Consider the following 25,801-nt stretch of genomic DNA (forward strand, 5'->3'; position numbering starts at 1 on the left):
GCTAAGCTCACTAGCTTTATAATCTCACTAATGTCACCAGGGTGCATTATATTTTCTTCAAAAGAGTTAAATGGCTCTATTTAAAGTTTTGGCTCTCTGTCTTGTGCCTTATTTTCAAGGTGTGTGTTGTAAGTTTACGACTATACATGCTGATTTTGTTTGTTACACACATCCCATAAAGCGCTGTCTCTTCAACATTCACATGCTTACTATATTATCCTGGTTTAGACCAAGGTCTTATCTCCAGCACACAGTTCAAGTAGGTGAGCTGTGCATAGAGAATCCACAGGCATCTGAAAAGGGTCTTTTGTTGTCTGTTTTCTAGTTAGCCTCCAGAAAAGACATAGCCAAAAACTCCAAATGAGATTTTCTTAGGAACTCCTATTTAGCTTGATTTAGGGGGGTCTCTCCCATAAGTCATTAGTCAGGAGCCTCACAACTAATCCTATCGGGCTCAGGGGTGGGGCTGTGGATGAGGGGTTCAGTGTGTGGGAGGAGGCTCTGGGCTGGGGCAGAGGGTTGGGGTGCAGGGGGATGAGGGCTTTGGGCTGGGGGTGCAGGCTTTGGGGTACAGGAGAGGGTTCTGGGTTTGGGGGGGCTCATGGCTGTGGGTTGGGGTGCTATTAACAGGCTGGTTGGTGGTGCTGACCAGAGCCACCAGGCTCCCTTTTCGACTGGGTGTTTCGGTCGAAAACCAGACACCTGGTCACCCTATGATGGGTGAGGGCTCTGGCTGCATTAAAGGTAGTTGGCTTTTTGGACTGCGTGAGCTTGTTGTCTTCCTTTAGATATCCCTGACATTATGCTGGTGTCAGAATTGTGGGCTGCTGATGAAATGAACCAATGCCAGCAAACAGAAGCTGGGTATGCTGAGCAGCTGTTACAGCTACAACCAGGAAGAGCCACCTTGGAGCAGACCGGGTCACAGGCAGACAGTAGATAGAAGGAGGCAGAGACTGGAAGACTGAAAGAGGTGGACAAAGAAACTTCAGGGATCACCAACCAAGAGAGGCCCAGTGAACAATAGAAACAGGAGTGCATCCTGCTGGCACACCAGGTGAGGCAGTGGGGAAGAGTAGAGGCCCCTGATGTACAAATTTGATGACAAGGTGAGTGAGGAAACATACCTGACTCCATTTGAAATCACAAGGCAGCTGAACTGCTGGTCAGAGGGTGAGACAGGGGCATATTTGCCCACAAGTCTGACTGGGGAAGCCCCACCCATTTTTGTCAGTCGGGGTACAGGAGTATTCCAGTTAACCAGGCCAAGTGTGAGGCCTTACTGTCTGCTTCAGGGCGGAGAAGCAGACACAGGTGGCTCACTTTCGGTTCTAGGCACTAAGGAGAGAGACAGTGAGATGCTTTCTGTTTGCCCTGGAGAGCTGCATCTGGTGATGTGGGTGACTTATCCAAATGTTTTAGCGGAGAGTGCTGGAGCAGCTTCTGCATGGGCTGGACTATTCATATCTGAAAGTGCGGTGACACTGAGGGGACCCAAATCCCTGAAGGAGGCCTGGATATAGAGGCCCTATATTGGGCACACAGACGATAAGACTGTCAAACTGTCTGGTGGGTGAGGACTGGTTGGTGAGCCTGGACCTGTGGAAGAAGCCAGAGGAATACTGGCACAGCAATGCAAGTGTATGAACCTGAGGTCTGCAAATGCAGGTGTAGTCCCAGGCTGGCCACTAGATTCCCAGCAGATTGGGAAGCCCAAACTCAGAGAACTGGAAGGCAAAAAGGAAGGTGGGAAGAAAATCTAAGGGGAAAAAAGATGTTCAGGAGACCTGGCAGTTTGCTTGAAGAGACAATATTAAAGGCACAATAGCAAACTATCCTGAAGCAAAGGAAAAAATAGGAAGAATAGTAAGAGCCCATTATGGCTGCATCAGAAGCTCTTTAATGAAATTCAAAAAGGAATCTTACAAAATCATAGAATTTAAGTCATATATTAGGAAAACTTTTCTAAGTATAAGGATAGTTAAGTACTGGGATGGATTACCAAAGGAGGTTTATAGAATCCTCATCATTAGAAGTTTCTAAGAACAGATTAGATAAAACACCTGCCAAGGATAGTCTAGATATACTTGGTCCTGCCTCAGAGTGGGTGGATGGACTAGATGATCTCTCAAAGTCCCTTCCAGCTCTACATTTCTATGATTCACACAGGTGGTGGTGTGCTTGGTGGCTGGAGCATGAGGGTGGTATCCAGAACCCGACTACAGGGCTGGATCAGTTCCCAGGAGAGCAGCAGAGATGAGTATCTGGGAGTTTGGACCATTTTGCTTGGAAATGCTCCCCAAAAGTGGAGAAGGAAACTCAAGAAGGGAGGTACTGTGGACAAGCCATAGGGAGACTAAGCAGAGCCAGGACTAAGGGGCAATACTCAGTCAGAGACCTGGAATAGTCTCAATGGATGGGCTGTGTTTTCCTTGACTCTAGTGCCCCTTGTATGTAGGATGCTGCATTGCATGTGGCCAAAACACAAGGATGTCCCCCAACTGCAGGGGTTCATGGGACTTGCCTCCTACACTTGATGTTTGTATGGGGGTTTGCTGAGACAGCTTCTCCACTGGTTAGTCTAACAGAGAAGAGATCTGCATTCAGTTGGGTAGCCAAGCGCAGCCAGGCAGTCCAGGAGATGAAGAATGCTTTGACCTCTGCATCAGTGTGGCATGCTCCCTGCCAGGATGACCAGTTGTGTTGGATAGTGATACCAGGAAGACTGGAATAGGAGGGGTGCTTTCCAAATGCAGAGTGGACTATATCCTAGTATAATAAAACCCTCAAGACACTGGAATGGAACTACCCTTGAGCCACAGGGAGCTCTTGGCAATTATTGGAGCTCTTGAGCGATTCCACTTGCACCTGTACATACTAACCATGCTTCCCTGGTAGATGTTGAGCTTCAGGCAACCTGAAGGACAAATGGCACGTTGGCTGGGGAAATGGCAAATGGTGTCATTTCAAAGCATAGCATTGACTCAGGGCCCAGCATGGGAATGTGGATATCCCATTTCACCATTCATGCTAGGAAGTCAAATGGCAGCCACTCGCTCCACCAGAAGCAGAAGGAAGAGATCCAGGGGGTTCCAGTTCTCAGAAAGAAGCTGAGGAGCTACTTGGGGGTGAACAGCAGAACATCTGGCACAGATGCAAGCTGAGGATGAGGACATAGCACCCCTTTTACATTGGAAACAGGCAGGGCAGAGCCTTCGTGGGAGGAGACAGCATTGTGTACTGCACTGGGTTAGTGAAGGCTTTCTGGGCTCTGTGGAACCACTTGGAGCTGCAGGAGGGTGTATTCTACAGAAAGTGGTCCATCCCACTGTGGGATTAAATGGCATAGCATTGTCAGCTGATTGTACCAAAGACTCCACCACCAAAGGTTGAAGTTGACATGTGATTTGCTGACAGCAGGTCCCTTTGGGGTTACAAAGACCCTATGTCAGAGACAGCAGAGATTCTACTGGGCCAGATGCTAGAGAGATATGGCTAGTTGGGGTTGGAGTTGTGATGAATGCATGGCACAAAGGGGACCCACTTGGAAGTCCAGAGCACCAATGCACCAGTATAATGTAGGGGCCACTGACAGGCTGATACCCCCTGCATGAGACTGAAAGGGGAAATCAACTAATCCTAATCGCCCCAGACAACTTCTCCAAGTTGCTGAGGCTCAGATGAATGACTTATTCTCATGATTTGGTGTCCCTCCAGAGCTGCAGTGACCAATTAAGATTCAAATTTTACAGAAGATCCACTGACTACTGAAGAGATCCACTGATCCACTGAAGAGATGATGGAGCAGCATAACTGCACTCTGGTGGCACAGCTGTTTTGTAGAGCAACAGAAATGGGACTGAGACATATTACCCCCCCCCTTTTTTTTTTTACAGATGGCCTACTGGACAGCTCTGTATCAAACCAATGAGTGTATTCCTGATGCCATCATGTCTGGAAAGGAGCTATAGATACTTCCTAGGGAGAACAAGACAGGATTTGAACCCAAGTATATTCAACAGCTGGAGGACTGAATGGGCCTGATCCATTGTTTTGACCCCAGGAGGAGTCAAAGTGCTAGAAATGGCAGTAAGATGTATGGATAAGGGAAATACACCTTACTCCTGGGGACAAGGTGTGTGTATACTCCCCACAGAGAAAAAGGTGTAGGTGTCCAAAGTTAACCAGTGCCTGGGAAAGCCCTTGCACTGTCTTAGACAGATTGTCAGATATGGTGAATTGGGTGTAGAAGAGTGATTTTTACACCAGGACCTACCAGCACTATGTTGACCCAACAAGGATCATGAGATCTGCAATGGGTCCCCAAAAGAAGACAACACTAAGGAAGAGGGGACTGGGCCTATCCAAAGTCATCAGGTCTCTGCGGTAACCAATATTGTCCCTGATGTCATATTGACAATTCTCTCAATAAGTGGACACCCCTGTCCCTCAGTCCAACCCCTAGGGATTTACAGGCCACCCAAGGCTTGACCGTGTTGTGTGGATACTCATGGCCCCGCCTATCCACAGGCATGGAACTAATGCTTCTGTTGTGGGAGGCCAGCACACCAAACTCAGAGGTGAAGATGTGTGAGGGGACAGTGTAACAGGTTTCCTCTCTGCCATCAGCTGGGTGTGATTTGAGAGAGAAACATAGAAATGAAGGAGCCTTGAGAAGTCACCAAGTCCAGCCCTCTGTGCTGAGTCAGGTGTTTGTTCAACCAGTTGTTAAAACCTCCAATGACAGGGATTCCACAACCTTCCTTGGAATCCTGTTCCAGAGGATTGTTTTTTCCAATATCTAACTAAATCTCCCTTGTTGCTGATTAAGCCAATTACTTCTTGTCCTACATTCAGTGGACACAGAGAATAATCGCTGTTCTCTTTATAACAGACCTCAATATATTTGAAGACTTAACAGGTGCTCCCAGACGTCTTTTCTTTTCTCAAGAATAAACATGCCCATTTTTTTTAAACCTTGTCTCATAGGTCACGTTTTCTAAACCGTTTATCATTTTTGTTGTTCTCCTCTGGACTCTTTCCCATTTGTCCACCCCTTTCCTAAAGTGTTAGATACCATACTCCAGCTGAGGCCTTACCTATAGCTAGTAGAGCAGGACAATTATCTCCTGCGGGTTATATACAACACTCCTGCCAATACCACCGAGAATGATATTAGCCTTTTTTGCAACTGCATCACGTTGTTGGCTCATATTCAACTTGTGAGCCACTAAAATCCTCATATCCTTTTCAGCAACATTATCTCTTAGGCACTTATTCCCCATTTTGTAGTTGGGCATTTGATTTTTTTCTTTCCTAAGTGTAGTACTTTACACTTTTCTTTATCAAATTTCATCTTCTTGATTTTCACACCAATTCTTTAGGTTGTCAAGGTCCTTTTGAATTCCAATCCTGTCCTCCAAATTGCTTACAACCCCCTCCCAGCTTGGTGTTTTAAGCATACTCGCCACTCCATTATCTAAGTTATTAATGAAAATATTGAATAATATCTGATCCAGAACAGACCCCCAAGGAACCCTAATAGATATGCCCACCAGTGAACCATTGATAACTACTCTTTGAGTATGGTCTTCCAACCAGCTGTGCACCCACCTTACTTCATCTAGATCATAGTTCTGTAGTTTGCTTATGAGACTGTCATGTGGGACTGCATCAAAAGCCTTACTAAAATCAAGATCTATCATGTCTACTAACTCCCCCCATATAGTAGGCCAGAAATCCTGTCAAAGAAGGAAATCAGGTTGGTTTGGCACGATTTGTTCTTGACAAACACATGCTGGCTCTTCCTTTTAGCCCTATTCTCCTCTAGTAGTGCATATTGGAAAACATAATCCTAACTATACATACAAAATGATGGGGTCTAAATTAGCTCTTACCACTCAAGAAAGGAATCTTGGAGTCAATGTGTCCCCCATGAGTTCTCGAAGATCATCACTAATGATTCAGAGCTTGCTTCAGCTAATTCTTTAAATACCATAGGATAAATTCCATTAGGCCCTGCAGACTTGAATACATCTACTTATCTAAATATTCTTTAATCTGTTCCTTTGTTATTTTGGCTTGCATTCCTTCCCCCTTATTGTTAATATATTTGTGTTGAGTATCATGTCAAGACTGAAGCAAAATAGGTGTTAAACACCTCAGTTGTCTTGATGTCATCAGTTATTAGCTCTCCTTCTCCACTAAGTAGAGGACTTAGTTTTCTTTGGCTTTTTCTTGTGCCTAATGTACTTGAAATACCTCTTCTTCTTGCCTTTTATGTCTCTCGCTAGCTCATTTTGTGCTTTAGCCTCTCTGAGTTCGTCCCTATATACTTGTGCTATTTGTACTCCTCCTTAGCAATTTGTCCATGTTTCCACTTTTTGTAGGATTCCTTTTGATTTTCTGGTTATTAAAATGCTCCTGGTGGAGCCATATTGGCCCTTTACTATTCTTCCTTTCTTCGCATCAGAATAGTTGGCAGTTGTAATTTTTATATTGTCTCCTTAAGAAACTGCCAGTGCTCCTGAACTCCTGTATCTCTTACATAAAGTCCCATGGGAAGACAATCTATCAGTTCTCTGAGTTTCAGGAATTGTTTTTTTAAGTCTGTTGTTCTTATTTTCCTTCCTTTCCTTGGACTCATGAAATCTATTATTTCATGATCACTTTCACCCAAATTGGCTACCAGTTTCACATTTGCCTTTAATTCCCTCCTGTTGGTCAGAATCAAGTCTAAAATGGCTGTCCCTCTGGTTACTTCCTCCACTTCCTGAAACAAAAAGTTGCCCCCAATACATTCCAAGAACTTCTTGGACATTTTGTGTTTTGTTGTATTCGTTTTCCAACAGATATCTGGGTAGTTAAAGTCCCCCCACTGCTACAAACTCCTATGGTTTCAGTATTTCTGTTATTTGTTCTAGAAATGCCTCATCCCCCACCTCTTCTTGATTTGGTTGTTGGTAGTAGACCCTCTCTCATGACATCACTCCTATTTTCCCCTTTTATCTTTACCCAGAGACTGGGTGGAAAGTGTTCTTGTGGTGGGTGGTGCTTCCTGCCAATGGCCCTAGAGGAGGCAGATACTGCTGTATGAGGGCTGTGGCCCCATTAAAGTTAGTTGGATTTTTAATGTGATCTCACCTCATTCCTTCAGCTGCTTCTCATGTTGCAGTAGGTGGAATAAAAATGACAGCATCCATATGAGGTGTCATGTACAAGCTAAAATAGAATAATTAACTGCATGTCTTGTCTAAACCAATACAATTTCCATTTGGCACAAACCATACGGTGTGTAATATAGCACTAATCAGTGTCCATGTAAAGGGCCAATGGTGGCACTTGAGATCAGTTAAGTAATGTTACCAGCTGAAAGATTACACCAAAGAGGGAATAAGGAAGGCTGATGAGAGTGCTGACAAGAGTAGCTTCTTCACAGGGCATTAAGTCAATACAGGAAGGAGCTTGATCTTCTGAACACTGTGTAATAGCTTACATCCATGCATTTCTGTGATCAGCTATTGGGTTTCCTCACACTCTGGCACCTAAACAAAAGACACTCTACAGAAAGTTACACTGATTTCCCAAAGTGCTGTTTAGCAATATTACGTGGTGTTTCGATGAACTGTGATCCTCCTGCCAAAAGCATTCCAGGCTCCAGATTTTTTTCACCTGCTTCTGATTTCTTGTAACAGAAGAAATATCAAAGGAGAGTGTATGAGATTTGCTGCGGCTATGGTTTTAAAGAGTGTCCTTCCAAACAATGAAACACAAATTGCATCGAATTAGTGTGTATGTAGTAATGTAGGAGTTGCCAGACTGAATCAGACTCGAGGTCCATCTAATCCACTGTCCTGTGGCCAGATAGTTCAGAGGCAGATACAAGAAATCTCCTAGTCCCTTTAGGAATTAAAGATTGGCTTAAACACTGAAGTATGGGGTTTAAATATCTCTTCCAAAAGGTCTGTTAGCTTCTCTTAGATGTTCCACAGATGTTCATATTAACTATTATAACACTGGTTATTGTTAGCCATATACATATTCATTCCCTTTTAAAATCTTGCTACATTTTTCATCTCAACAACATCCTGTAGCAATGAGTTCCAGTCTAATTATGCATTGCACGAAAAAGTATTTCCTTTTTTCAAGTTTTGAATTTATCATGTTTAATTTCATCGAATGGCCTCTTGTTCTTGAGTTGTAAGAGAGACTGGGAACTTCTGTTTTACCTGCTCTTTACTTTTCCCTATTTTATACACTTTTATTACACCCCCTCTTATTCATCTCCTTGCTGAAATAAACAATCCCAGTTTTTCCAATCTCTTATGAAGAGAGTTTTCCCGTGCCCCTATTTGTTTGATTTTTCTGAACCCCTTCTCATTATACAATATCCTTTTTGAGATGAGAACAGTACTGCACAGTATTCTAGATGAGACCACCGCATTGGTTTATATAATGGTATTATAATATTTTCTATATTATTCTTCACCTCATTCCTTATGTATCCTCACATCTTGTTTGCTTTTTTGACTGTTGAACAGAAGTCATCACTGAGCTGTTCACAGTGATCCTCTAGACCCTTTCCTGAGCTGATACCGTTAATTTAGAACCCTGTAAGGTGTGTATATTAAATATTTAGATATTTCCCTGCAGTGTGAATTACTTTATATTTATCAACATTAAACTTCATTTGCCATTGTGTTATCCATTCACCTTCCTCTGAATTTCAACACAATCATCTCTGGTCTTGACTAACCTGAATAACTTTGTCATCTGCAAATGTTGCTACCTTACTGTTGGCATTCTATCACACACAAAAACAGACTGACTATCTGAATATTTAAGGGAATGTGGTACAATTTATGTGAGGGACAATATGAGCTGGAAGCCAGATCCCAACCTCCCATCCTACTAATGCTGTAAATGAGTTAACGTATAGGACTCTTTACAAGTTTTCTTACCTGTCTCTGGCTGTGAACATCTAAGTTTTGATTGGATAGCAGCCAGAGCACATTAGCATATAGTATCTGATCATGGAATAGAGTACAGCTACTGAGACTTGTAAGTGATTGAAGCCTGAGAGTTCTGCCCTCAAAGAATCTCTTCATTCAGATGACACTACATCAGTTTCATCCACATAAGAAGTTAAGGAGGTAAGATATGCCATAGAAGTCCTAACTGGTGGTTGACTAAGAGGATTGCTTTAAAAAAAACCAGAAGGATACAAACTTATTTGCCATAAAGTAAAATTTAGATTTTGTAAAGTTGATACACTCCAGTAAGAAGATAAACAAATAGCAATCAAAATAATTTGAAAGCCACCATGCAATTCAATTACTAGAAGTTTTGCAAGTATTTCAGTCCATACCAACACCTAATTGTACAAACATGGTTTTCTGCAAATGTCTTCTATGCTGTATTAATCAGCCATCGTTTGTCATTCACTGGATTTTAAAGTAATATTTAATTATGCTTTTTTCTTTGACAAGCCAATATAAAAGGAAAACGCTCCACTATAAATTGTTAATGATTAATTCTTATGAAGAAAGAAATTAAAAATCAATTTTCAAGCCAGTTCATTTTGAAAAGTAATTGAAGAAAGGTTTGGACTGTCTTTCTGAATTATATAACAGGTCATTTAATATTCAAGGGTAATTTGTTTCGTAAATTCAACACAGCTTTCCAATGCAACTTCCATTTTAGATTGTCTGTTCTAATGTTACTGTGCCTGTCTGCAGCAGTGACTATATTAGCCCTCATGGTGTAATATGAGAGTATATGAAGACCTGATGTTTTCTATAGCCTTTTGTATGTTCTATGTAGTAAAGCAGCTTTTCCCGGAATAAGATCATTCTGATAACATCTTTTCTGGAGCAAAAATGACTTAGTTGCCTACTAAGAATTAAATTGCCAATTCAGATCGCTAAGCAATTAATGTTAAATCCCAAGTGTCATGTTAGTGTCTTTCTGCATGCATTTTGCTCTGAATATCTGATCACAGTACTCTGCAATTCCCTTATTGTTTTACCGTTGATATGTTCTGATTTACTTATTGGGGAGTAATACTTTGAATATACTGTTTATGGTACCTTTCATCCATGGATCTCAACATGGTTTACAAATGTTCACCGAGCCTCATAACACTCCTGTGAAGTATTATCAGACCAATCTCTTAGATGGGTAAACTGAGGCACCTCTCCACGATCTTGTCACTTGCATAGCCAATAAAATAATGGCTCCCAGTTCCCTATTCCAGTTACTGGACAAACTGCCTAATACATTATGATGCTATATATGTTATATATTTGACCACTCAGCATGCTGCAGCTGATCCTTAGCTGGTGTAAATCAAAGTAACTCCACTGAAGATAATGAAGCTACGACAGTTTCCACCAGCTGAGGATCCAGCTGATACTTTTCAGATTTACCTTCTCTCTTCAGAAATAATAATGATTTCACTCAAGAAAAAATAACTTTTTTATGTGTGCACACTGCTGTTGTGGTGCTATGCTTAGCTGATATTGAAATTATGACTGGAAAGCATAAGGAACCACAATAATTTTTAACTAACATACCAAATTTTCTTCTGTTTGCCTGCTAGTTGAGATAGGAAAATGCATGAAGCCTGCCCAGTTCCATCCATTTTTGTAACTGATGGGCTCTCAGAGGTGCGTGCAATTTAGGAAATGGCCGAGAACCATTTCAATTTAAATGACATGATTAGGGTGACCAGACAGCAAGTGTGAAAAATCGGGACAGGGGGTGGGGGGCAATAGGCGCCTATATAAGACAAAGCCCCAAATATCGGGACTGTCCCTATAAAATCAGGACATCTGGCCACCTTAGACATGACAGAGTCACCTATTGCACCTTATCTTTGTAACATACATTATGAGAAAATCCTATTGTGTAACCAACAAGAAAAAAGAGGCCTTAGCAAGTGCTGAGCTTCCCAGTCATTTTGGCTCTGAAAATATAGGGCCTGATTCTGATCTCACTTACAAAGAGGTATGGGAGTGGAGTTACATGAACATAAATTTGGTCTGAAAGGAGAATGAGCAAAACAAAACAGTCAATAAACTCATGGTGTGCTTTCAGTTAATGATGCCTCCATAAGATCACATTCTATCTCTAAGCTATATTTTCCATTGCTTTGTCTGCTTGCAAAACTTTTAATGGAACAAGTTTTTCTGGCAGAAGAACACTGATTTTTATCTTTAATGGGCAGCCTCTCTATCGTTTAGCTTCAGGAAACAGGTTCCTCATTGTAAACTGCCTGAGAGTGGTGACAGCTAGTCAACTTCAAAAGAAGGCAAGAGATTTGCTTGCTAAGTTTGGGAAGGAATTCAGAAATGCTGAAAGCTGCAGATGACATTATGGACCAGGAGGATTCTACTTCTCAAAGTGGAGAAATGACAAGCTGGGATATCAATGACATCAAACTGCCTCAGGTACGTGTGTTTGTTTTAGAAGGTATTTTAGAAGTTCAGCCAATCATGGAATACCTTCTGAAACATCCATATTTTATCATCTTTCCTTGTTTTCCACTTTCCCGGTATCCCTGGTGTAGATGGCAAAATGAGACATTTTGTTGAACAGCTAGAAAATTATTCAGTAAACCATTTAAGCATTCATACATTTATCCTTGAATTATACACCTGAAAGAGCTGTCTATGTGTTAGAACTAATAGTGATACTATAGTTTCACTAGTTTTCTAGTTCACTGGTTGGATGATGCAGCTATTCAATATTTTATTTTGTCATCTCTCTTGAATGTCTTATTTACTGCATATCATTCAAATGTGCTTTGAACACACAATTATTAATTTTCTCATTGGTGTAGGACTATAATATCTGAGTGCTGCACAAACACTAGTGAATTTTTTTAACAGCAGCACTGTGAGGTGAGCGGATGGTATTTTATCCCATTTTACAGATGGTACCTGAGGCACAGAGATTATGGTCAAAGTGCCCAGTAACTTTAGGTGTCCAATTTGCGATACCTAGGACTTAATTTTTCAGAGTACTTTGCATTATATAGCATTTTATATTTTCAAGAAGCACAGCTGCCACTGCTTTCAGTTGCAGATGTGAGTTCTTAACACTTCTGCAAATCAGAGCCCAGATTCAAGCTAGGTACCCAGAAACTTTGCAGCCTTAAAGTTCTTTTAATGTAGTTTTGTATGTGTGTAGTTTTCTAGGTGTTTTAAAAAAGCAAACTGAAAAAAGGTGAAACTCCAGTAAGTGGCAACATCTTGATACTAATATGGGTCATCAGCACTGTTGGAACATTTAGACCCAAGCCTCTGCAACTTGAGCTACCAGCGTAACAGAGGACACGAGCTGGCTGTCATCCTGTATGTGGACCAGCTACTAGTAGGGCATGAGAAACACACTTTGGCCGGAGGTATAAGAGATATTTGTTGACAGCAGATGAATGGTGACCCCCAAGCTCTTTATCCCAGTCCCTGTTTCCCTCTTCATGCTCCCCTTCTGAGTCCCAGTCTTCCACTATATCAGCATCAAGTCTCAATCTCCCTTCCTGAGCTTCTCATCCCGATATCTGCTAGGCTCCTTGTCCCAGTCTCCTTAACAAGCCAAGCCAGTCCCTCACACACGCAACCCCAACTCCTCATCCAATCCATCTCCCCACCTTGGCTCCCACTCACAATCACCCTCCCCACCCTGGCTCCTTGTCTCAGTCCCCCTTCCACACCAAAGGCTCTTTGTCCAAATCTACTGCCGCCACTGGCCCTCCTCCTGTAGGTCCGTCTCTTGTCCCATCTGCATTTGAATCAGGCGGATTCGAGCTCCACACTGCCTAGGAGCCAGCAGATGGAGCACAGAGAGCATAGAAGAGATGTCTCCCTGTTCTCAGTTCCCAAGCCTGGAACCACAGCAGCTCCCAGCAGCTGGAAGTAGTGATTTCTGGGAGAGTTTTTATCAGCCATTGGATTTCTGGGCTGGAACATGTGCAATGCAGATTAAATCTTCAGGGAATTTAGCTGCCAAACTCTAACAAGTCTTTACTGAGCATGTGTGAACTGAGTAGAGCTGGCCATAACTCAGGATTTTCAGTTCCTAAAAAATTTCAGTATTTTGGAATTTGTTTTTTGTTCTGAACTAAATCAAAAACAATTATACCAAATTCTTTTTGCACCCACAAAGCCTGAAAATTTTCATTTTGGAAGCACCAAACCAAAATTAAATATGTGAAATTGATATTCTTGTCAGTTTCACTGCTGTTAGCACAGATAGCAGCAGAATGTCACTTTTATTCAGCAGCTGTCTGGGCTCCCAGGGTCCGCTAGTCCAGGGCAGCACCACCATGTAGATTGTCACAGTTGGCACCTTGGCTACCTACTCAGGTGTCCGATAGACCAGGGAGCCAGCTGGCCTGGGAATCTGGAAACTGTGGCCCCCCCAGCGGGAAGCTGTCTGCATGGAAGAGCTGCCCGGTGGCAGCCATGAACACTGGAAGCCCGATGCAGGACTTTCGGGTACCCAGTTCTGCAGCAGGCAGCCTGGAAGTCCTGAGAGCTTGTCTACATAATATATAGTTCACGAAAAGCTGGGGTATAAATCCACCCCACATGAGCCTGCGGCACACTAAGTGTCCATGTGAACCCTGCTACTGCACACTAAAAGTTCTGTAGTGAGCTTTGACCTACCCAGCTTTGAAACAGGAGAAGATTAACTTACCCTGAGTGGGGTTCACGGGGCTACCAGGCTCTGAATCTGCTAGCTGAGCTGTCTCTAGAGTCAAGGCACCTTGAAGCCTGCCATGATGGGGTGTCCTAGAGCCCGAGCTGGAGCTCAAGCTTGCAGAGTTCTATAATTCCTGCTCCAAGGCAGAGAGATGGGCAGTGCTGCTGCAAATGGGGGGAGCATAGCAGCCCTGAGAGCTCCAGCTGGGGGGTGCTAGGCTCAGGGCTCCTGGGCTTTTGTGCTTGGGGTTTCTGGAGCTGTCAGGCTCTCTGTGGAAAGGGGAGCCTGGAAAGTCTGCAATCCCCAGCACAGGGCCGTCTGCATGGTGGGGCTGCCCCAGAACATGGGCTCCCCAGCAGCCATCCAGGAAACCAGGTTGTAAGTAAAGTTTCATCAAATCTGTAATAGATTCAGTGAAATATTTTGCTCTGCTGAGCTGATACTTTCTGATTAAACTCAGATTTGTCAGAAAATTTCTGGCCAGCTCTAAAATCAAGATTTTCTCAAAGGAACAGAACTTGTCAAACTTGGGTAGTTTTTCACAGGGATGGCAAAGAAATAGCCCTGATGCTAGTCTCTCTCAATAGATCTCCCAGCCAGTGCAAATTAGCAAGGTGCTTCTGTTCTGCTTTTGTGGATCTCAGTCTCCTTTGACCTTTTCTCCTTTCTTTGCTTTCATTACGCTCAAGAAAAAAATCCCAGTGCTTTGCTGAGACTAGTTCAAGTTGTCACCAATCTATTGCCCATTAAGGCATCAGACTGTTTGTTTGGTTCTTTATAACCTATTTACATTTTCTTCTTTTACTGACTATAGCCATTGTGTGGATGTCTGGCTGGCCCCTTGCTAAAATGTCATTCTCTTTGTGTAGTTTTATAGTTGTTGGTTACAATATAGATTTTGGCTCAATCTCTAATAGAAAAATAAGGTCTGACTGAAATGCTGCATTGGGGGGGCTAACCCAAACCAAACGCTTGTCTCCACTTCCGAACTTTGCAACACAGGCCCATCTAGTAATGGTGAAATAGGCCATGGAGCATACAAGAAATTAACCAGCTAACAACTGCTAAGCTTGATGGCTGTGTAGGGTACTTCATTTAAAGTAGGTGGCTTAAAGTCACTTGGCACCTCACCTTCCACTCCTGAGGCTGCTCTGCACCTGGCTGGGCCCTGGAATGAGTTAGAGCAGTCTGAAGGCCAAAGGGCTGTTCTGGCAGCTGGTCAGATCATTGGAGCAAAGGGGAACTGGAGCCACAGTCTCTTTCCCCAGCCATCCCCCAAGCCTATACTGAAGGAATCCTCCTGTTACTGGCTAGTCTGGATTTAGGCCTGCTACACACTGCCAGAGTGACAAGGATCTAGCCTATTGTCCTCATATTGAGAAACTACTTTCTTTCCTTGGCTAAAATGTGGCATTCTTTGGGTTCTTAACAGGATGTGAAACAAACAGATTGGTTTCAGGAATGGCCAGATTCCTATGTAAAGCATATCTATAGCTCGGATGATAAAAATGCTCAGAGGCACCTGAGTAGCTGGGCAATGAGAAACACCAATAACCACAACTCTCGCATCTTAAAAAAGTCCTGCCTTGGGGTAGTGGTCTGCAGCAATGACTGCTCAGCCGCAGATGGGAGGAAGATCTATCTGAGACCAGCGATATGTGATAAAGCCAGGCAAAAGCAGCAAAGTAAGTATGGCTATGTGGAAATGGCAACACCTGCCTGGTTCTCTTATTAATACCCTAGTTAATAAATTATTATAATATCATAGAAATTAGAGATGGAAAAGACTAATTGCATCATCCAGTCTTTCCCACTGCCATTACAACAGTATTCCCTATTATTAAATACAACTTGCATATTTCAGAAGAATTCTAATGAATATTGATTCCTTTTTATTTTTACTGATTTGGCTTCTCAAAACTTTCTTTTGCAGCCTGGCTAGTCTTAAAAGTCAAAATACTGTCTATTTTGCTTTAGCTAAAGCTGGATATCCAGCTTGGTACAGATGAGTTCCTAGTATACTAATCTGCACAGGAACCTCACTTAAAGGTGAGGAAATATTTTTACTTAAAGGTGACCTCCAAAGGGGTCACCTTTTTATGATGCAGAAAAAATATTTTTCTAAAGAAAAAGTATTTGGGTTTTTTTACTTGTGTCTGTGTTAGAAATTCAGCCTGTCTATGCTGGAAGACTCTATGATGAATGGAAAATTACTGAAAAAGTGACAACACAAAAGCTGAGCGATCTAAACTTGAGTAATTGAGAAGGGAAGAGATTTTTAGCTAGACTTGTTAAAATTCTTTTTGATTGTTTGGTTTTGTTAATGGTGACTAATGAACATTTTAGATAAAGAAAGATTTTGTTAAAGACTTCAGTTAAAGTTAGACTTGGAAGGATTAAATTTTATTGGTAAATGTCACAGTGATATCACAGTGCACAAGTTAATTGACAAAAAAAATCCTTCAATAATAATCAAAACTTACAGATAGGCAAAGAAAGAAAAATGATAGCATATTGTAAGTAAACCAAACTCTAATAAGTTAAGTAAATATTAGCATATTGTTATATGTGATGTTATCCCCCTGATAATTTTGCACAACTGTGAAAATTTAAATCTATAAAAAAAATTAATGTGTTTAATCATTATCATAATAATGTGTTTATATTATCCATTGAAATGTATTTTAAAAAAAATCAAATTCTGCCAAATCTAGTTGAAGTGTTGGAGCCCATATTAAACATCCCTGAGCTCTCACGAAGGTCCCCCAGCCAAACCAGGGAAGATCAGACTTGAAATTCCTGATATTTCGAGATAGAGCTGGTTGAAATTTGGCATGTCCATTCCTCAGGAAATTCTGGCATTTCAAAATTTCCTTTAATCCCAAATCCCAATGAAAAGTCAACATTTCTAAATGCCCCACAAAATAGAATTGCCAAAATAAGTGGTTACAGAACTATCTAAATGACCTGATCAAAACTTTTTATTTTGATAAGGTTGAAGTACTTTGTTTCAACTGTATCATTCAAAATATAATACATTAGTTGAAATGATAAATTTGAAACAAGGCACTTGAATGCATAGTCAACCTGTGGAACTTCTTGCCAGGGGATGTTATTAAGGCCAAACTATAACAGGGTTCCAAAAAAAAAAAAAAAACCACAAGATAAGTTCATGAAGGAGAGGTCTATCAATGGCTATTAGCCAGGATGGTCAGGGATGCAACCCCATGCTCTGAATGTCCCTGGCTCTGTTTGCCAGAATTTGGGAGTGGACAAGGGGCAATGGATCACTTGATAATTGCCTGTTCTGTTCATTCCCTCTGAAGTGTCTGGCATTGGCCACTGTTGGAAGACAGGATACTGGGCTAGATGGACCATTGATCTGACCAAGTGTGGTGGGTCTTATGATAATTTTTTATTGAACCTTTTGATGAAATTGGTGCAGTTTAGCAAAATGCTTATTGTATTGAATCAGCATTTTCCAGTGGAAAACTTCTATCAAAATTTTTTTAACCAGGCCTATTTCTAAGTTGAAAAACAATCAGAAAACGAAAACCCGCATTGCCCAGTCTTTCAGCCCTTTTTTTATACTTCAATGAAAAACCAAACTAAGTGCAAAAAAGTACAATTTTTAAAAATATCCTTTGCAGGTCACCTTGAGCTATAAAACAGGAGAAAGGTCATTCTTTGCCAGTGTTTGATTGTCTATATGTATGAAAGGGTTTTTTGCACAGTTCCACTCAATGCATCTTCTGAGCACACAAGCACCATAAGGTAACAATCCACTGCTAATGAACCATTCTCACAGATTGGATTCAGCTTACTGCTAGATCCCCTGCACAGATGCAAATGTATCTTCCTACCCTTGTTACAGGGAAATGTTGTCCAAACTGCAGTGGACCTTTAAAGCTTATTTCCTGTCGAGGCCATGGTGGGTACCCTGTCACCAACTTCTGGAGGCATGAAGGGCCATTCATATTTTTTCAGGTTGGTGTAAAACAGTTTTATCCAGACCAATTTAAAAAGGTATTGAATCCGATTAACTAAAGACATTTATTTGTCCTACCTAATAAGAATCCTATATTATCATTACTCTGTACTGCATCATACCCATGCGGGCAAGTCTACACTGCAACTGGGAGTGTGCTTCCTAGACCGGGTAGACAGACATGGCCTAGATCTGCTTGAGCTAGTGCACTAAAAATAACAGTGTAGATGTTGGGACACAGGTGGCAGCACAGCCTAGCCACTCGAGTATGGGCCGGGAGTGGGCGGGAGGGAGGGTGTTGTGTGTCAGGTGGGCTGGTACTTAGCATCCACACTGCTATTTTTAGCATGCTAGCTAGAGAAGGGAGGGAGATGCTCTCCCAGCTGCAGTACAGACATAGTCTAAACTATAGGACAAAGCCCTGACCCTTACAGCTTCAGGAATGCTATTTTGCTGTTACGTCCTTCCCAGAATGCACCATCCAGGAATAAGGATTTCTTAGAGCAGTAAGGAGTCATACCTAGGCATGTGTCTGTGGTAGCCCATCATATACACACTATACTTTTTTTAGCATTTAGTACCAATTGCTCAAACAGTTAGATAATGGGCCAGATCTTGACTGGTATAAACAGATTTTTTTTAAAGCTTTACTGTGACCCTTTGGGAAATTTGGAAGGGACCATTACCATAGTTTTTGAGCACCTCACAATGTTTAACATATTCGTCCTGACAACACTACCCTGTGCGGCAAGGTAGTGCTATTATCCACATTTTACAGATGGGGAACTGAGGCATAGAGAAGCTAAGTGACTTGCCTAAGGTCGCAGAGGAAATCTCTAAGTTCTGGACTATCCTTCCTCTCCTCCAGGTCTTTGCACCTGCTGGGGACCTGGCCAAACATATTTCATTTTAATAACTAACATGTTGTATTTACAAACATGCTTATATCAAGTTAATTCTCAAAGAAATAGAGATGGAAACAAATGTTCTGATTAAGCATACCAACCATCTATATATCTATATCTCTATATATAGATATACACACACACAGATTCTTAGTTTTGAAAGATATGTGTGTGTTCATTAAAGAAGCAACAACGAGTCCTGTGGCACCTTATAGACTAACAGATGTATTGGAGCATGAGCTTTCGTGGGTGAATACCCACTTCGTCAGATGCATGTCATTCATTAAAGAACTAATGGAACTGGCTTCTCACACATGCTAGAGAGAGAGAAGCTTCCCCACACACCTTAGTTCTGACTGGCAGCAACCCTGCAAGTCCGGCCTCTGTTGAGAAGAGCCCTAGCTGTAAATGTTGTGCAATGGTTTTGTGATTTCTGCAAATGTTCATAATCAGCAGAACACCCTATTCTGTTTTGCTGAGTTGAATACACCATGTGAGGTGAAAGGCTCTAACCCTCTGGGCCACGCAGCCCATATGTGGATTTTAAATACGTACCGTAAGTGCTGAACTCCTAAAGTTACTGCTTGGGCTCTGATTTAACTTGAACTTAACCCATTCCTTTCTAAAGTCTAAGGGGGCCCATGATCACCCCAGGCCAGAAACAAAACTAGAAGCAGAAGCAAGAAGATCAATACAGAAAGCACAGACAGCTGTTTCTCCCACCTCTCCAAGACTAAAAAGATGCCGGGAGGCTGAGGTAACTTTTATTATTAATATACAAAACACAGAGGGCTCAACAGTCTCTTGTCCTATGTGCCATGCTGCTCAGGTTACCTGGACCTTGGGTGTGGGAGTCAGCAACCTTGGCATACCTACCACTGAATAAAAACTCTGGCCAGATTCTCCCCTCCCTTAGAAAAGCCCACAGGAGAGGAGACATCTGTCATTGCAGCTTTCCCCTCAGAACTCTCCCCAGATTGTTGTGGGGGGACTCATCCTGCAGAATGAGCTGGGGTTTTATCAAAATAAGCTGCAAATCCCCATGATGTGTAGATATCAAGGATCCACTAGAGGCATAGGATTCTCCATGTGTAGGCTGTGCAGTAGCTCCAGGTTTCCTTCCACCACCACACCATCACCTCCATCTAGCTGCCATGCTACTCCAAATGGGAGTTGTACTGACAAGACATTCCCCACTTGCTATGTAGGTCCTACCAATGATGTCGAGGGGCCATCACGGAAAAGTTAATGCCACCTTAGCTTGAGTTCAGTTTCTATGAATTCCACATGGTTGGTGAGGGATAACATGGATCCTTCATGCTTAGTCCTGTCTGGCCCCCTTCCCACATGAGCATTTCTAGACCCATGGAGAGTTCTCCGCAGAGCCAAGGGGAGGATGATACAGAGATGGCTTCTCCCTGTCCTGACTGTGTGGAAAGGGTGAGAATCACACACACAGAGGGCAGCATCCATGCACAGATCTCATGACTGTAATCCAGCCCTGAGTAAGGAAATCAGGTTGGTCATCAGAGCTATCCCTGGTGTGAATTATCAGCATTCTTTGAGAGAGTTCACAAGTACCCAGCTGCATCTGCCGTTTGGTGGACGGAAGACAGTGACACTTATCACAGGTTGGTGCGCTTGACATTGAGGCTTCTTCTGGCTGCTGAAGGAAAGGATTAATAATTTTCACAGGGGGTAACTACCCACCGATCTCTCAGTTCTGTATGAATGTGTGGGGAATCAGAGAATCCTTGAAGCTCCAAGGAATGAGTCAAAGATAGAACAGCGGAGGTTAAACCAACCAGAATGAAACAACGATGTGGAAGATATAAGTGACTTTTAGTGAAAATATGCTGGGAGGGTGTGAGAAAGTGGCGCTCAAGAGTGACTCTCTGTGGGAGATACTGGCTTCTGAGGAAACAGGGAGCAAATACATCATGCATTGCTATGGCAGCTAATGTCTGATACAAGAACAAGGGGACATGAACTTTTGAAAAAGCCAATGAGCCAACAGCTGTTCTCATATGGTTTCAAGTCTGTCCTTATTTGCATAGGTGCAGTTCTTCCCCCATGTAACAAGATTGGGTCCCATTTGCCATTTTTCCTGTGTGCCTGATCCTGATATTCTAATTCAGACAAAACTCCCATTGTCCACTTCTCAATTCTTCTCCCATTAAAGTCAATGAGAGTTTGCGCCCAAGACTCCATAAATACATGTTGTTTGGGATAGATCCTCAGCTGGTGTAAATCAGTATAACTTTTCCAATCATAATTTGGCTCAGTTTCTCTCAAGCTCATTTGTTTCTCTGCTTTTTCTTTTCCTGAAATCATGATCCCTTGTTACAGATTGATAATTCCCACAACAACTAGTTGTGAGGTCACAGAAGATTTTGACTTCAGATGAAGAATAATTTGCTGAAGCAGAAAAAACTCTCAAATAATAGGTCTTATTATATCATGCCTGGAAGTAGAACTATAGAAAATATATGATCTAGAAATAGAATCATTTTCAATAGAATGTTTTCAAACTTTTCCATATGGCTTCAGCTGGTCTTTAACTAAGGCAGGGCTGGGCACTAAAGAATGTACAGTCGGTGGAATTTCTTCATACAGATAGTTCAAGAATATGAGAAGGGAGTTTTACTGCAGTTGGGTCCATCAAGTCATAAAGTTGCAATAATTAAAAGGATGCAAAAGTAAAATGACAAAGAACAGAGGACTGTAATCACTAATCATTAAATGTACACAAAAAAAAGGTGTTCTGCAAGGAATTAAACGTTGTAAAATTATAATCCAATAATTAGAGTATTTAAAGAGATTGCAAAATACCCAGAAAGTATGCTTAGCAGAATACTTCCAGTGTGCTGCGCCTTCATTGAATGAAACTGACATTCACGAAGCTCTGAATTTTAAAGAAATAAAAATGTCAACTAAAAATAAGGGGAAATACGTTTACAAATGTCTGAAGAATCAAATTTATTGGCATAGCATCTGAGCACTCCAACTTTAATATATTTATTTTCACAACCCCCCATATAGTACTATTATCTCCATTTTGCAGACAGGGCAGAGTGATTATGTGACTTGCCCACGGTTACACAGGAAGTCTGTGTCAGAGAAGAGAACCCAAGTCTTAAAAGTCCCAGACTAGCATCTGAAAACTAGGGCCATCCTTCTTCTTTCTCTGAACTTTGACTTTCCTTTGCTGTTTATCATTTGGAGCCCCAACCATGCTCCTCTATTATGAAGAAATAGACAAGTTCAAAGGAAGAGACACCAGACTTGGATGGGTTTCTTTCCATTTTAAATTTCTCTTATACTGTACCATCGGCCTACTAAGATTCACCATTACGATGCACAATATTAACATAATGCAAGGAGAGAAGAAATATAAATTCAGATACCTTTGGTAGTCTGACTAGATCTGTTTTATTGTTTACATTAAGAGTATTAATTGGGCTGCGTTAGCTATAAAGGTTTCTTTTTCTTTTTTGTTTGTTTTGTTGAGTTAATTATTAAATTTTATTTTTCTTTCTTAAGTCCCTGACAGGTGAGATGCAAAGTCAAGAAGCTTGGCCTTTACTTCTTTCCAATCAGGAAAACTACATATCATCCTGTAGTTTTAATGGACATTTACTAGACAAAAACCCTCAAGAGCAAATAATAAATAATTGTTTGTCTCTTGCTAAAAACTATGGTTTTGGAAGATCCCCTTACCTAACAGAACACTCTCAGGACATAGGATCTAACAAATACTATGAGAAGTGCAAAGAAATTGGCAGCAGGGAGCATGACTGCAGAGACCTCTCTGGACTGTCTGTGTGCAATATGTATGCTGACTATGGAGAGCCACAACCCTGGAATAAGAACACTACCCTAGAAAGGAATCCATGTACTGACAAGTGTTGCAATGGTTCTACTTTATCTTTGGCTGATCTGCATTGTGAAATTGTTTCTCCACAAAACTGTATGGACTCCAGTATCCAACATGTTCCCAATATACCACCGACAACAAAGGCTGGCTACCATCCATCCAGGCCTAACCCAGGCCTATCTGGAGATGATTTTTATGAAGGGAAATTGCATGTGAATTACAACAGCAGCTACATCCCTTCCTCTTTCTACCATCTCTCTTCGGAGGATCCCTACCTCATTATGAATTCTGCACATCGCCATCAACAGCCTTCGCCACTCACGAAAGGAAACGAATGGGACTTTGAAGAAGAAAGAAAATACACCAATCTGGATTACTGCAACAATGAAATGATTTTTAGTCTCTATCCTTTACGATGATCATGTTTATCATTTCCCCTCTTCCCTGCACCTGTAAAAGTGGGCCTGATTCTCTGCTCTGTGTAACGGGGATGTAAAATGCTGCCTTTCTGATTGGGCAGCCCTCTACCCCTCACTCTACATAGGCATAGAAGACTGTGCAGGGAGTAGATAAGCAGGCTTAGGGAGCACAGCCACCCTGCACCTCCCTGCAGACCTCTCATCTCCTCTGTGCAGCAGGACAGGGGAGCCATAATCAATTCCAGTTCATTTTACCCCTACGTCATTCCCTGGGGTGTATCTACTCCCTGTTTGTGGCCATGTCCATTCATGGAGCCTCACTGATCTCTCCTGTCAGTCACCCTTGAATTGTTCTTAACATTAGCCATTTTATGTTTGCAAAACTTGCCCTACTTTTAGTTTAAGGCTGCAACAGTCCTTGAATACGTATGTCCCTTATTCCACTCCACATTTAAATTATGCAAACGTGATTTTAATGAGAGCTATCAGTAGGCACCACTCATGAAAAATCAAGCCAAGTATGTAGGTGCCTAAATATGGGTTTTGCTGCCTACCTTTAGGTGACCAGCTTTGAAAATGTTTGCAGATTTCTTTAAACTTCCCTTGGAGCATGTATCTTTTCGGCAGCTATATAATCTGTCGCTCTTTGGATTCTGTTTCATTGTTCTCCATTCCACAGCAAAGTGTACAGTATTTCAAATCTCTGGACTAAGTCGGAACTTAGCAGTGATCACTAGAAGAGACTGCTCTGGACCCAAATACTCTGAGGAAGTTCAGATCTAGATCCACATTTCATGGCTGGCTCCTATTAATATAATGGGCTGAACCAAAACCGTGGATCCAAACACCCTTGGGCTTTGGGATCCAGATCCAAACTTTGTAGTTTGAGCTCATTTTTACTCTCTAGTCTTCCAAGCAATGCCCTGACAATATGTTATGATGTGAGATGTCATAAAGTTTTTATTGGTACTAGCCTGGGTCAAGAATATTATAAAATAAGTGGCAGTAAACATGTTATAGTACTCCACACCATGAAATACTTGGTGTCTGTCAAACAGGTTCAGTCTAATCTTTTGTCTTTTGTTTGCATGTTTCCTTTCATTAGATTCTCTCTGCCTTTTCTACTTTGAGGTACTTTAGTTGCTATGGAAATGATACCATCAGCAGTAAGGGTGGAGTTTAGTGACATTTACAAGAGCAGGATAAAGTATATTTAGAGAATGTTTCAAAATGTATATTGCAGTTTGTGAAATATAAGGGTCTGCAGCAGCTTTCATGACCAGGTATGTTGTACAAATCTAATATATATCCCAGTGTGGTAGTCATCTTTTTAGGTGTTGGCTAATTCGCAACCTCCCTATTTAGTCTGTCAACCATTATCAACCCAACATATAATTTGGCACCTTTTATTTTTATTATTCATCAAATCTATCTGAAGATTTCTATGCTAAGTTTCATTGACAATAGCCGCATTTATATTCAATAAGATAAAAATATTTAAGACGGGTTATAAACCCTCCTGCTTCAGGACATAAGCCAACAAGTAATTGATGAGGGTGAGGGAGGAGCTCTCTTGAGCTGGTTATTCTATAACTGTTTCTGCTGGGAATCTTCTTCAAAAGCTTCTAGTGCAGGTCCTTGCCAGAGACAGAATACTGGGCTAAAAGAACCACTGGTCTGATGCTGTATTGCAGTTCCTGTGTTCTTTGCCAGATCCTCTAAATTTGGTTAGTCGGTAGTACTACTGTTACTATAGCTAATACTTGGTATTGATACAGTGCCTTCCAGCTGATGTTTTCAAAATGCATCACAATATTAAAGACTTGGATTTCAGAAGATGCCTGAAGGGAAGTATTATTAACCCCATTTTACAGATGAGGAAACTGAGGCACAGAGTAGTTAAGTGATTCTCCTAAAGTCACACAAAGTCTGCTCAGATCTGCAAGCTCCCAGTCCGAAGCCATTCACTCAGCCTTTCCATACTTCTAGATTGGCAATCACACCACTTTCAGTATGATCAGTACCTGGGAGCACTACGCTGCCAACTTTGCAATTACTTGGCTCATGGTCTGGAAATACGAGTCCCATGGGTGAGCTTTGTAAAGCACCATTTAATAGTGACGTATATTGCAAAAAGAAACATATTTCCTTGTTTCTATTTCCTTGGCCAATTACCTCAGAGTTGGTTGCAAGTAAATTTAAATTTGCCCACACTTGTAGGGGTTCAGTGGTGAAAATGGGAGCAAAATCTATTTTTGTCCTGCAACTAGAACAAAACATACTAAATGTTAAAGTTGGTCTGACAATAGAAATAGAAGCAGCATGGAGACACCTGCTTGGATTACATTCACCAGGGAACATCACAGCACAAGCCCTCTGCAATCAGGGCCGGCTCCAGACCCCAGCACACCAAGCGCGTGCTTGGGGCGGCATGCCACGGGGGGCGCTCTGCCTGTGGAGGGGGCTGCTGGTCCCGCGGCTTCGGTGGAGCATCCGCAGGCGTGCCTGCGGGAGGTCCACCGGAGCCGCGGGACCGGCGACCAGCAGAGCGCCCCCCGCGGCGTGCCGCCGTGCTTAGGGTGGCGAAATCGCTAGAGCCACCCCTGTCTGCAATATACTGCTTTTTTACAGAAAATTGTTTTAGAGATGCCAGGGATAGCTACATTGTTAGTGAATACAGGCAGCAGAAATACAAGTCGGTTAGGGACATGGATGTTTTCAGGGACAATGCTGGGTTCCAGCTTACTGGATGCTCCTAGGATCAAAGCACTGAGCTACAGGACTACTATTTAAGCTTTACTAAACATGCTTATGTTGCAAGAATACTCTCTTTATGCTGAAATCTCATAGTCTTATCCAAGAATGCATTGGACTCAGTATAAAACATAGGATGGATTCTTGGGGT

The 25,801-nt window shown here is 42.0% G+C and overlaps 1 protein-coding gene across 2 annotated transcripts; it reads left to right on the forward strand.

Moving 5' to 3' along the window:
- The first annotated feature begins 9,081 nt into the window (after nt 1–9,081).
- On the forward strand, nt 9,082–24,891 carry GCM1 (glial cells missing transcription factor 1). 2 transcript variants are annotated; one of them, XM_039531515.1, is made up of 6 exons: nt 9,082–9,152; nt 11,228–11,450; nt 15,140–15,392; nt 17,582–17,694; nt 19,229–19,357; nt 22,144–24,891. In XM_039531515.1, exons 2-6 carry the CDS (start codon nt 11,352–11,354, stop codon nt 22,894–22,896), a joined length of 1,347 nt encoding a protein of 448 aa, XP_039387449.1. In that variant the 5' UTR covers nt 9,082–9,152; nt 11,228–11,351; the 3' UTR covers nt 22,897–24,891. The 2 variants fall into 2 exon arrangements, with proteins under 2 accessions (XP_039387449.1, XP_039387450.1); XM_039531516.1 differs by lacking the exon at nt 9,082–9,152 and adding an exon at nt 12,193–12,406 and having other exon boundaries at nt 11,427–11,450.
- Nucleotides 24,892–25,801: the final 910 nt, after the last annotated feature.

The sequence above is a fragment of the Mauremys reevesii genome, linkage group 3 (genome assembly GCF_016161935.1).
Source record: "Mauremys reevesii isolate NIE-2019 linkage group 3, ASM1616193v1, whole genome shotgun sequence".
NCBI lineage: Eukaryota > Metazoa > Chordata > Testudines > Geoemydidae > Mauremys > Mauremys reevesii.